Source organism: Sminthopsis crassicaudata, chromosome 3, assembly GCF_048593235.1.
Source record: "Sminthopsis crassicaudata isolate SCR6 chromosome 3, ASM4859323v1, whole genome shotgun sequence".
In the NCBI taxonomy this organism is placed as follows: Eukaryota; Metazoa; Chordata; class Mammalia; order Dasyuromorphia; family Dasyuridae; genus Sminthopsis; species Sminthopsis crassicaudata.
The window spans coordinates 595150798-595163541 of record NC_133619.1 but is presented as its reverse complement, the minus strand read 5'-3'; the positions used below and the strand labels follow the sequence as shown (position 1 = coordinate 595163541).

The 12744-nt window shown below is 35.8% G+C and overlaps 1 protein-coding gene across 4 annotated transcripts in view; it reads left to right on the top strand.

Annotated features, from left to right (window-relative positions):
- Nucleotides 1-24: 24 nt before the first annotated feature.
- ZBTB8OS (zinc finger and BTB domain containing 8 opposite strand) overlaps nt 25-12744 on the top strand; it is a 36829-nt gene continuing 24109 nt past the window's right edge. Inside the window, exons 1-7 of one of the 4 annotated variants that reach the window (XM_074305383.1) lie at nt 25-468; nt 5287-5311; nt 5578-5699; nt 6685-6767; nt 7663-7715; nt 9188-9224; nt 10424-11638. In XM_074305383.1, coding sequence (XP_074161484.1) covers nt 372-468; nt 5287-5311; nt 5578-5699; nt 6685-6767; nt 7663-7715; nt 9188-9224; nt 10424-10510 — 504 coding nt within the window. In that variant the 5' untranslated portion in view covers nt 25-371 and the 3' untranslated portion in view covers nt 10511-11638. Of the gene's footprint in view, nt 469-5286; nt 5312-5577; nt 5700-6684; nt 6768-7662; nt 7716-9187; nt 9267-10318; nt 11639-12744 lie in introns of those variants that run through there. The other 3 variants (XM_074305384.1, XM_074305385.1, XM_074305386.1) reach the window with 3 other exon arrangements.

Sequence of the window (12744 nt, the reverse complement as noted above, 5' to 3'; positions counted from 1 at the left end):
GGAGGCGGCCATTTTCCAAAGTTAGGCTCCATTAGGGCTCACCCGAGACTCTGGCTTTCACCTCCTTAAATTGGAGAGTCGAGATCCCCCTGCATCTAGGGGAGAGGGAGCCCAGGGCCCTTTACTGAAGAGAAGCCCAGCTTCTCTACTCGAGGGCGAAGGCATCCTCGCCCAGACCTACAGTAGTGTAAAGGCTGGGAGCTAATTTAGCGCCTAATCCCATTGGCCAGCACCACTCCGGGCTAGGGTCTAGTCTACGATAATGGAAAGAACTGAGGTCTGGCCCTTTAAGGGCACTAGTCGCGGGGCGGAGACTCCGGGCGGAAGCTACGCCAGCGGAGGGCGGAAGTGGAGCCTCGGGCGTAGTAGTCATGGCTCAGGAAGGGGAAGACGTGAGGGACTACAACCTGAATGAAGCGCAAAAGGCGATCAAGGCCAAGTACCCCCCGGCCATCCGTAAATATGAGTGTGAGTGCGCTTCCTTTCAGATTTTGGGTCCTCAGAGCGGGGGCGGCCTTCCTAGGGGGGAGAACGGGCCCTTCCCGCGGCGTGGGAAGTCCCTCCACTAGTGACCCTTGGAGGCTCTTCTCACCCGACCTCGTTTTACCGAGGTGTCGCCGGAAGTGAAGAGAAAACCTAGTTACCCCGAAGGGATCCCCAGAGCACTCACTCAGATCCGGGGTTCTTTCCCCGAGCAATTCGGTCCAGCTTCGTGCTCCCTGGGGGACCCTAGGAGTCCTTCCTTCGAATGAGCGTCAGTGGCCTTTTCTGTAAAGTCCATCCCAGGATGTAGATTTAGGGTCGGAAGCACCCGCATCTTACAGATGCCCCAAGATCTTTTCCCACTTTTACGTTATTTGTAATTCATTTTCTGGGCCCTTCCAGCCCAGAAGTCCCTGCCGTGCATGACTTCATCTGTCTAGTTGAGAGGAAAGCCTGGAGATGCGCAAAGTCAGTTTCTAAATGGTATAGAAATAAGCAAATTGTGGACTGAGGGAAATCCGATTTGGGTGCTAACTTTGGGCATCGGAGTCTTCTTGAAGTAGGCAAATTAATTCATCCGTGAACTTGAATTCATTAATAAACAGAATGACTGTAGCAGAAGAAATAGGATCCAGAAATAGAGTACCTGACTTTGAATCATTCTCTGCTACTTATGTTACCTGTGAGACTTTGAGGAAGTCACCTAGGCTTTCTGGTCCTCACTCATATCTGAAATTCTGTGACCCTTTAATCCTAGGCAGCATAGAGTATTGGATGGAATGAAATTAGTGTTACTAGTCTTAATGTTCAGAAGGCTAAACTGCGGAAAACTTATTCTGGGAAATCATTCACTCTCTGAGCCTCAATTTCCTTACTGTAAAGTGGTAGTAACAATACCCTGCCTACCTCACAGAGTCATTGTAAGTAAATTTCAGATTTTGTAGTGCTATATAATGAAATATTGGTGATTTGGGTTCCAACTTTGCAGGGTTTTGTGGTTTTTTTTTTTTTTTTCCTTTGCTTATTTAGTCATTGATTTATAACATTTTTAAAATGTCAAATTCTTTCCCTCCAGCCCCTCTCCCATCTACTGAGAAGGCAAGCAACATTATATCTATTAGATGTATGAAGTTATGCAGAGTATGTTTATATGATTCAAGCTTTACAGCCTTTCGTTTTTAAAGGTTGAGCTTAAGTCTATATTAAATATAAATGTATATGTATTGTATACATTTAAAGTTCTTTTAGAGGGTAAAAGTCACAGAATCATAGATTTGACATTAGGAGGAACCTTGAAGGTCATTGGTCCAATCCCCTCGTTTTACAGGTGAGGACATGATCCCAGAAGGGGTAAGTGACTTGCCTAAAGTCAAACTGGTATTAGAGATTCAGCAGAGCTTGCAATTTGAATATTCTTATAACTCCAAATCCAACATTTTTTCTGTTGGATCATTCTATTGTATTAAAGTAGACAAAGTTGCTTAGTAAATCTAAAGACAGCCAATAAATATTTTATTTATTTTCAATTGTAGGAGATAAAAATTGAACCAAGTATTTGAATGGCCACTATCTGCAAATAATTGTGCCAGATATTTTCCCTTAAAGAGGTCTGGTTGGGAACCCAGGACCACTTTGCATGAAAGAATTACAACAATGTAATAAGTAGCTAATTGAGTGTTTGTTTAAATTGTAGGTTGCTGTAAGAGTTCAGAAAAGTGTTATCACAGAAGATGAATTAAAGAAGAGGTCGAGCATGAGCTGGGATGTATAGATTTTGATTAGTTGAGAGAAGATTAAGCATTCCCATTGAGGGAGACAACATGATTGAAACCAGGGAAATGAAATTGGCATATTTGTGTGATAGTGTGGAAACTAGCCAGATTAGAGCAAATAGTAACTTGGGGGAATGATAGGAGAGAGATAGGAAGGGAAGAGTCTTAAAAACCAGGTAAAAGAGCTTGGATAGAAAGTGTGAAATGAAAGTGACTTCATGTAAGATTCAGTATTCAGCCCAGGACAAGTCACAGTCTGTGAGTTTCCTTTCTCCCAGTATTTTTAAATAGGTGAAAGCTTGTGAAAGTAATCTCCAGGGCAGTTTTGCTGAAAAGGGCATAAAAGTTCAGTTGTTATTCAGTTATATTCAACTTTTTGTGACCCCATTTAGGGTTTTCTTTGCAAAGATACTGGAGTGTTTTGACATTCCCTTCTCCAGCTCATTACCAGATGAAGAACTGAGGCAAACAGGACTAAGTGACTTGCCCAGGATCACACAACTACTGACTGAGTTTCTGAGGCCAGATTTGAACTCAGGATTCCTGATTCCTGATTCTAAGCCCAGTGCTCTGTCTGCTGTGCCACTAAAAAGTCCAAAAGCTATATACCACCTATTGTGGTACAGATGTGTATAGAAGAGGAATGGAGGCAATGTTGTCCAGTGTCCTTTCCAGTCTGATTATATATGGATGAACAAATGTTATTTCTTTAGCTGGCTCTCTCTTAATCAATAAATATTAAGTAACTACTATGTGCTCAGTGCTATATACTAAGTATTGAGGGTACAAAAAAAGGCAGAAACAACTCCCACACTCTGGGCACTCACAATCTGATGAATTTGTAAGTGCTAGAACTTAGTAACAAATCATGAGAAGACTGCTCTGGGCCTTTCTTTAAATAAATGATTTGGTAAGAGATCTCCATTGTCCACCATCTCTAGTCAAAGGGAGATCTGGACCCTAAGAGAAAGGGAAATGAAAGAGGTGTGAATTTAAGAGTTATAATCTTTCAGGATAATGAGTTTGTAGAGACCATGAAGTAATGAGAAAAGTAAAGTTGGATGATTGCCCTTCTCAAATGGAGGATCTAGGAGCATTCTGGCCCTATTTTTATCTCCTCTCCTCATTACAGTGCTCCCATTCTGATTGGAATAATTATCTACCTTGGTCCCCATTTATTTTAGATGTCCTAAAAATCCTACTACTCCTTTGAGGTATTGTTTTTGATTCAAAGTAAGTTGTAGTGTAGTGTAGGCCTTCTTAAACTTTTTCCACCCGTGACCCATTTTTGCTCAAAGAATTTATATTACATGACCTTGGGTATATAGATATGTAAAATAGGTATACAAATCAAACATTTACTGATAATCATAATTTTGTGACCTTCACATTCAGTTATAAGCCCATTTGGATCTTGAACCACACTTTTAAGAAGTGTGAGATATAGATAAATATAATACTAGTCATCCACATAAATATTACTCAGTAATATCATTTCATCAATTATTTTATTGATCACCATAAGAATTTAGATTTTTGTCTTGTGGACAGTAAGTCACTGAATAATTTTCTTAAAATATCATTTTTCAAAAATAATCTAGCAATGAAGGGGGGCAGAAGTAGAGGCAAAAAGCCTAAGTTACTATAGTAATTTAGATAATGATTTTAACTCAGTATCTAGCTAAATGCCAGCTATATAATACTTTGAGGTTTCTAAAAGATGAACTAATGAAGGTTTGGCGGAAAGGAAGGAACAAATGTGAAAAATAATTACAAATTTAAACTTCAAAACAATCCAGTGAAGTAGGGAAGGTATTCTCATTTTTAAATATAAAGAAATTGAACCATAAAGAAATTAAGTAACAACCAAATTTACACAGGTTATTAATGACAATTGAGAAGAGAAATGAAATCTTTTAATTCCTAATCCAGTGTTCTTTCAATCCCACTATGCTGCTATCTTTCCTCTTTTGTTATGAAAACACTAACAAAAATTTTTCTTCTTTTCTCTGAATATAATCATTAAGCTTTGTTACAAATATATAAAATATTTATTTCAAATATATAAAATATTTATTTCATTGCTACTTCAATGTTTTGTCTTTGAGCAGAACTATTTAGATACAATAGAAATTGTTTAATATATCATATAAGTATATGTGTGTATATTTACCAGTCCTATGTAAAATTTAGCTTTGAATATTTTTATGAAGATTATAAAATATATATGATCTGTTTTCTACTTGTGAGAAATTTTTTTGTTTCTAGTATCCTAGCTATCCGAAAAAGCAAAATTTATAGAAAGCTTTTCATTTGTTTTTTATAGTGGTATTGTAATTCCTTGTACTCAAAGGACACTTAGTAAAAATTTAATTTTCCTTGTTAGAGGAAATTCAACTAGGATGCACTCTTACTATGTTTTTGCTATTTACTGTGACAAGAAATTATTTGGTTAGATAATATTTTTCTAATTAAGTAATAAATTTCTTAGTAACTCTCCAGATCACTGTGAAATCAGAGTTCCTGCTCTTCCCTTTAGGAATTGTCCTTTATTTTAATTACACATTTGACTTGCTAAATTTAATGATACCAATTTTACATTGGACCTATAATTTCATCAGTGGAGAGACCTCTGGGTAAGGAACTTCCTTTATCATTGCAGATTGGCACCTTCTCAGCAATTTATAGTTTTAAAGAGTTACCTGGGGAACTGGGTTTAATGACTTGCCCTAGCTTTAATATGTAGCAGAGACAGGAGCTTAAATCCATCCAGGTCTTCTTGAGTATGAGGCCAATTCTGTCTGCCATATTGTGCTGCTTGATAAATACAGCTACTAAGTAGCATATAGCCAGCTAGACTTTAAATTTTAAAATAATTGTACAAATTGATACTGGAGTATGAGATATATAAATGTAGTTTTTGTTGTCTTCATCAAAGTTTAGAAATTTTGTAATAATGATCTAGATGTAATTTTTGTATTTTATGTGAACATCAAATTTAGGATCTCATTAGTATTTTTCCCTCCCCTAGATCTGGATCACACAGCTGATGTACAGTGAGTATTACTGGAATTTGAAGCCTTAAAATCACTATATATATCCCCTTAAAAATCTATATTAAATTGAGACTAAAAAGGAGGACTTTGTATATGGCTACTTTAATCCTTTTCTTCTGCCTAATTTGGTTCCTCTGGAATAATAAAAGGGGTGGTTTTGAAGCATTCATTGTCAGTGTAGTTAGTTTTTTTGTGCTTACATTGGTTTGTTCTCCCTTTGCCCTGAAATGATTCTTTGCAGGAGTGACTTGATTCTATCTCCATAGGTTACATGCTTGGGGAGACACGCTGGAAGAAGCATTTGAGCAGTGTGCAATGGCCATGTTTGGTTACATGACAGATACAGGAACTGTTGAGCCTCTCCAAACAGTTGAGGTGGAAGCTGAAGGTAAAAAAGCACTTTTCTTACAAAACAAAGGTGTCTGAATTTGGGTTTAATATAGTGACTAATATTGGTTTCAGAACCTAGGGGATAACACATTTCCCTCTTCTTGGTGGAGAGTGGGAGGTTGTGGGTATAAAAGATGCATATGTTCTTAGACATGGCTACTCTATTTGTTACATTTAATGATTTTTGTTTCAAAAAAGAGGTCTGTGGTTTGGGGGGGGAAGGAATAAATGTTAAACATCTATGTGCCAGACACTGCTAAGTCCTTCACTTTGATCTTCAGTGTAACCCTCTGAAATATGTACTGTTATTATCTCTATTTTATAATTGAGGATACTGAGGCAGACAGCAGTTAAGTGACTTCCTTAGAATCCCAGAGCTAGGAAATGTATCTTGAGGCCAGATTTGAACTTTCTGACTCCTAACTAAATATTCCTCATATGCTCACTTCAGAGCCTGTATGGTTAAAAACATAAAATAATCATTAAATCTTTTTTTTTTTTTTTACTTCAATTTATTTTTCTTCTAGGAATAAACACATCCTCCAAAGAGAGAATTGCTATAAATGTACAGCATTTCATGTTATTAAATGCATTAGAACATTTAACAACAATATTAGCCAGACCTACTTTCACATTACATATGCAAATATATAGTTCGTTCCTGATTTTCATTCAAGGTAGAAAATGTAGGGACTATTAAAATAGTATTCACTTTATCCATTTGTTGACTCATCAGTCATGTACTAAGTATATATGTTGTGCTGGAGTGAGGGAAAGATAATGGTTCTTTCCCTCATGAAATTTATAATCTAGCAAAGAAGATGATCAATATATCGGTATGCCATACCATATGATAAATATATAATGGGCAAAATGAAAAATAAAAGCATAAAATGGGTACAGATTTTTTTTTTTGCTAGAAAAGATCATTTCTGAATTTGAGGAACAATGAATTTATAATTCTTTGTGGTTTGACTTTATAGGAGATGATCTGCAATCTCTTCTCTTTCACTTTTTGGATGAATGGCTATATAAATTCAGTGCTGATGAATTTTTCATACCTCGGGTAAGCACTAATTTTCTCTGTTACTGAGCAGAGTTGTTTGTTTTTTTTTCTACTGCACAGAAACACAGAATTAGAGTTGCCTCAGAAGCCATATTCTTCAACCTAAACAAGAATCCCCCTGTATATCCTCACAACCTTAGTCAGAATGCTTCTAGGGAAGGGAAGGAATAACCTACATTTCCTTAGGCACCTCATTTCAATTCTAGAGAGCTCTTATTGTTAGGAAGTGCTTCTTGACATTAAGCCTGTGGTAGGCTCTGTAGTTTTCACTCATTGTTGCAAATTCTCCTAATTTATAATAATAATTATTATTTTTTACAATATACAATATATATTGTAATAATCACCTTCCAAATGCTTGATGATAGCTATACTGTTCCTGAGTTTTCCCCAAGCTAAACATCCCTTTTCCTTCAAATCACAAATCATAAACTTCAGTAGGCACTCTCTTGCTTCTCAAAAAAACCTTCTTAAAATATGCTACCTAAAATTGGATCTAGTACTCCAGATGTCTTCTGACTACTGCAGCATTGATTATGACCTCCCTAATCCTGGACACTGGGCTCCTCAGTGCTGCTTAAAATTACATTAGCTTTATTGGTTACATATTGCACTGTTGACTAATTTCAAAATTGTAGTCCTTAGATTGTTTAAAGTTAAATTAAATCAAGACTATTTATGCAAATGTGTAAAAAAGTGTTGATTCAGAGAAATTATTCTAATTTTTTGTTGAAATATAGTTACTTTGCCCTAGTTACTTAATATTTGAATTCCTTTCACTTGAAGGAAGGATTCTGATGACCCTGATCATTTTTTATTTAGAAAAATTGGGTAATGCAAACATACTTTTTATTATTACATACAAGTCTGGTTTACTTCTATTCTTTCTCCTTAGGAAGTGAAAGTACTATCTATTGACCAAAGAAACTTCAAATTACGCTCAATTGGGTAAGCAATAGGTTTTTTAAAAAATCTATTTTTATTTTGCTTTCTCTCTTTTATTCTTATGAGACATTACTTCTCCAATATATTCAGACTTTTTTTGTTTGTTTGTTTGTTTTTACCTGGGGAGCTATCCTTTATAACAAAGAACAGAAAAGGAAGAGTGGGGAAAAAAAAGTAATTCAACAGAATAAATCAAATCTGGAGCTATAAACAACAGTCCTCATCTGTTAAAGAGAAGAGGGGAAGTAAATTCACATATTTCTTCTTTGAGGCCAATCTTAGGTCAATTAACAAGTATTTATTAAGCACTTACTGTGTGCCAATCAGTGGGATACAAAGAAAGGCAATAGATAGTTCTTCTCTCAAGGAGTTTACAGCCTGAACAGAGAAAGCTTACTAACAAGCTATAGACAGGTTGAAATTGGAAGTAATTGAGAGAGAGAAGTCACATTAAGGGCAATCAGAAAATGCTTTTTGTAGGAAGTAGGATTTTAACTGAGCCTTGAAATAAACCAGATAATAAACATGAAGAATAAATAACAATAGGTATTATTTCCATTTCACCTGAAACCTCATTAAGAAGATATGTGTGTGTCAAAATAGCATTTGTCAAATACCTTCTTTATGAGGAATCCTGTACTGCACACTTGGTTTTCAGGAGTGCCTGTCAGCTTGGTAGAAAAGATCTATGTGACCAAATTGCCTAAAAAAATTAGAACAGTGGACGTTCCAAATTAAAATTCTTCATCAGTTATTCTTTCCTCCCTTCCCCCAACCTCATATGCTGAGTTATTGAAATTGTAGGTCATTGATCTTCCTAATGCTTTTCTTTTTTTCCCCTGAGGCATTTGGGGTTAAGTGACTTGCCCAGGGTCACACAGCTAGGAAGTGTTAAGTGTCTGAGATCAAATTTGAACTCAGGTCCTTCTGACTTCAAGGCTGGTGCTCTTTCCACTGAGCCACCTAGCTGCCCCATTTTCCTACTGCTTATTGCATCAACTGGGTGCCACTGGATCTAGAGTCAGGAAGACTTGAGTTCAAATGTAACTTTAGACACTTAGTAGACCCTGTCAAGTCTGTCTGCCTTGTCTTAGTTTCCTCATCTGTAATAATAATGGCACCTACTTGTTAGGTTGTTGTGAGGATTAAATGAAATCGTTATTAAAAGCATTTATCACAGTTCTTGGCATCTAGTAGGGATTGTATAAATCCTTATTCCCCATCAGTGACACATACTAGTTGTGTGACCCTAAGCAATTCACTCACTCCCTACTGTGCTCATTTTTCCTCATCTTGTAGCCCCTACCTAATGGTATTATTGTGAAGATCAAATAATAAGGAAATAATTTAATTTCACTGATTAAATAATATGTATAAAGGGCTTTACAAACCATAAAGTGCCATGAAAAATACAAAAATCCAGTAATAATTACTAAAATTATGCAAGACTTAACCATATCTAAATTCTTCTTAAGGTGGGGAGAAGAGTTTTCTTTGACCAAGCATCCTCAGGTATGTAAACATTTTGTAGCTTTAAAACATTTTTTACCCAGAGCAAGAGAAACATGATAGAATTTTCTTAACAAATGTTATGTCAAAAGTTTTGAAGGAAGCATTTCTCCTGTTAGCTGTCATGAGCAAGTCACAGAATACTCTAGAGGACAGGTTTTTCCAGAATTAATATAACTTGCCTGGAAGTAAATGACTAGTATATGTAAAGCATGTGATAAGTGTTAAAGCTCATAGAAGTGATAGAAGTGTCCCTTACTAGAAACTACTTGGCTGAGTGATTGACAGGAAGTCGGGTGACCTTGGGGCCCCCACACAGCTCTGAGTAAGTCCATAAGCTTCAAAGCAGGTGCTTAGATGCTCTTAGCACATTGGTAGAGGGACTTCACAGATATGGATTATAGTTTTTAATAAGATAATATGATGTTAATCATATGCCAAACATTATTTCCTGAGACCAAAAGTAGAGGGTAGCAGTTCTGGGGTCAGGTGACCTGGGGTCAAATCCTACTTCTTATGTTTATTACATGTATGACAACAACCAAATTACTTAGCAGCCCCTCCAACTCACCTGCCCCAGGCCAGAGTCTGCATATCTATAAAATGAGAGGATTGCACTAGATTGGTTTCAGAGGTTTCGGAGGTCAGCCCTATAAAACTATTTTCTTCCTAAAGGACAACCTCTGAAAGCCATAGATGAAAGCCACTTCTAGCAAGCCTTATGCTTATGACAACTATTCTTGTCATGTAACTCACCTGATCAGCAGCCATTAAATTAGTGGTAAAAGTGAAGTGCTGATGAGCAACAGGGAGATAATAATAATAACATTCATATAACACTTTGAGGTTGCAAAGGGTTTTACATATATTAGTTCTTTAATCCTCATGAGAACCCTGGAACGCAGGTGCTGTTACTATGCCTATTGCATACATGAGGAAAGTGTAGGACATTAAATGACTTGCCCAGGGTCACACAACTAGTAAGTATCTGGATTTGAATTAAGTATTCCTGACTCCCAAGTCTAGAACTCTCTCTGGAGTACTACCTTGCTTCAGAAAGGCAGTAGAAGGAGATAAGTAGATAAGAGGAACAGCAGCATAAATTTTTAGTCTTTGTGCCATGTTGTTTTCAGGATTTATGACATTTCATTTTCTCTATTTAAATTTTATTTAAATTTTTCTGTTTCCAATCACCATTTTAGGGGACTGAAGTCAAAGCAATAACATATTCAGCTATGCAAGTTTATGATGAGGAGAAGCCAGAAGTTTTTGTGATTATTGACATTTAAAACACAGAAATGAAAGGACTTCTAAGAAGAACTGTTTTCTTTTCCCTTAGGGGAAAAACATGGTGATTGTCCTAAAAAAGGAGAGAAAGAAAAAGGACAGATGAATAGCTAGCCTTCTTTATAAGAAACTGAAACAGATATATTCAATTCTCTCTCTATTCAAACTTAGAAAAAAATTCAGGGCCTGAGTATGTTTCCTCATTCATGAATTCTTGGCTAGAGTAGGAAGAAATTTAATCTTCCTAAGAAGCATACTAATAACCCTATGGGCTTTTCTACATTTTCCATTTTTGAAAATGGACTATTGAACAGATCGATTAAGAAATGATTATAGTTATACTATAAAAAGACTTTTTTTTTTTTGAAAAATTCACTGAAATATTTTGACTCCTTCCCTTCTTTTTTTAGATTGTTTTCCCTTCAGGTAATTAAAAGATATAATAGCTTTCTAATACTTTAAAAATGAACATTGGTAAATTGTTAGAGACTGGAAGGAAAATATATTTAAGTGTGTTTGTCATAATTAATAATGTAACCTTTCTCTGATAAAGGTTCAAGTGAACAGGTAAACTACACTCAAATGATAGTCTTGCTGCTGTCCTTTTCAGTGAAACTGCTTCAGTCAGATTTTAAACTTGATCTTTCTCTGTTGCCTCTACTGCAGAAAAGATTTTGGTTGAAGCATCCCTCCTAGCACTAAAAACTTTATTTTACTAATTATACATTTCTCTTTAAAAGTGGCCAGTGGGTAATGCTATAACTTATTTCCATATTTGCCAAGATTTACCTAAAAGAAAGATTTTGGCTATGTAAAGGATATCTGTTTAAAAAAGTAACATTGTCCTGTGACTCAGCAGAAAGTTGAGTTAATCATGACAGGGGCCAAGAGCCTATTGATTGAAAAACCTGATCTATAAAAATAAACATGTATTATATAGAGAGAATGACCACTTCATTGCAACATAGAGCAATATTTGACAAAAATGATACATTGTATTTCAAAAATGACTCTCCGTTTTCCTGATTTAAGTTTGTGTACCTTCAAGCAAAACTGTCAAAAAAAGAACTTCATTATCTAACTTGTCATTTTTTAAATAAAAGATTTATATTGGATAACCACAAAGAAAATTGGATTATTATTTTTCTCTGGGTTTTGCATTGGTCTCTGCACTGGACAGAATATTTGAATTCCAGTTCCAGTTTTGTCACCTCCTGACCTATTCTCAAGCCAGTCAGTAAATCTTTCTGAAGCTTAAATTTTTTTTCACTTGTAAAATGGAATTACTGAACTAGATCTAAAGCTTCTTCCCAATCTAACAAATCAACAAGCAATTATTAAATACCTACTATGTGCCAAGTACTTTTATAGGTGCTAGGGTTACAAAGACAAATATTGATCTTACTCTGGAGATCATGTTTTGTCAAGTGACATGTAACTCTTAAGAAACTAACATTAAATTTCTATATGACCTTGGTGGGGACAAACTAGCAGATGGAAAGGAATCATGTAGATTGGTTTGAGCCAAGTTAGAAGGAACCTAAGGATTCTAAGAGGCCAAGGATTGAGGATAGAGTGCATTCTGTTCAAAGGCACAAAGGGGCCAGATGGATGTAGAATATAAGAAACATCAAGTATGGTAGAACAACAAAGTATATGAAAGGGGTCATGGATACAATCTTTCAAAATAGGTTGCTTTGAGTGACAGAGGAGTTTATATTTGATCTTAGAAACATTAGATTAACGATATGAACCAGTGATTCTTTGGGTTTTTTTTATCACTCAGGTCAGCTGGTTGAAGTCTGTTTAACTGTACAGCATAGTATTTTGCATGCTTGTTGCAATCATAAAAGAATGTAATTTCAAATTCTGATAACCTAGTGGAAAATGAGCTTTTCTCATTCCTTTGGATATAAATTAAGAGGTTATAAATTCCTGAAAAAGTTTGATAATAGATAGGGAAAAAAGGCTTGTTGTATAAACATATATTGCCCCCTCAATGTAAAAGTAGGGCAGTAAATCTCATTGTTTTGTCAGAATCATAGGCTATAGTTAGCATATGAGAAACTAGCCAGAGTTATGCCATTAACTGCATTGTTTCAAGGTGAATGGTGATCATGGTAACAGGAATGTAGTGGAAGCAAAGAGAGGGGTTTACCTTGTTTACCTAGTTAAGAGCAAATTTGCAGCTTAGGATTAGGATCCCTTTTTTCAAATATTATACTCTTTGGACTTC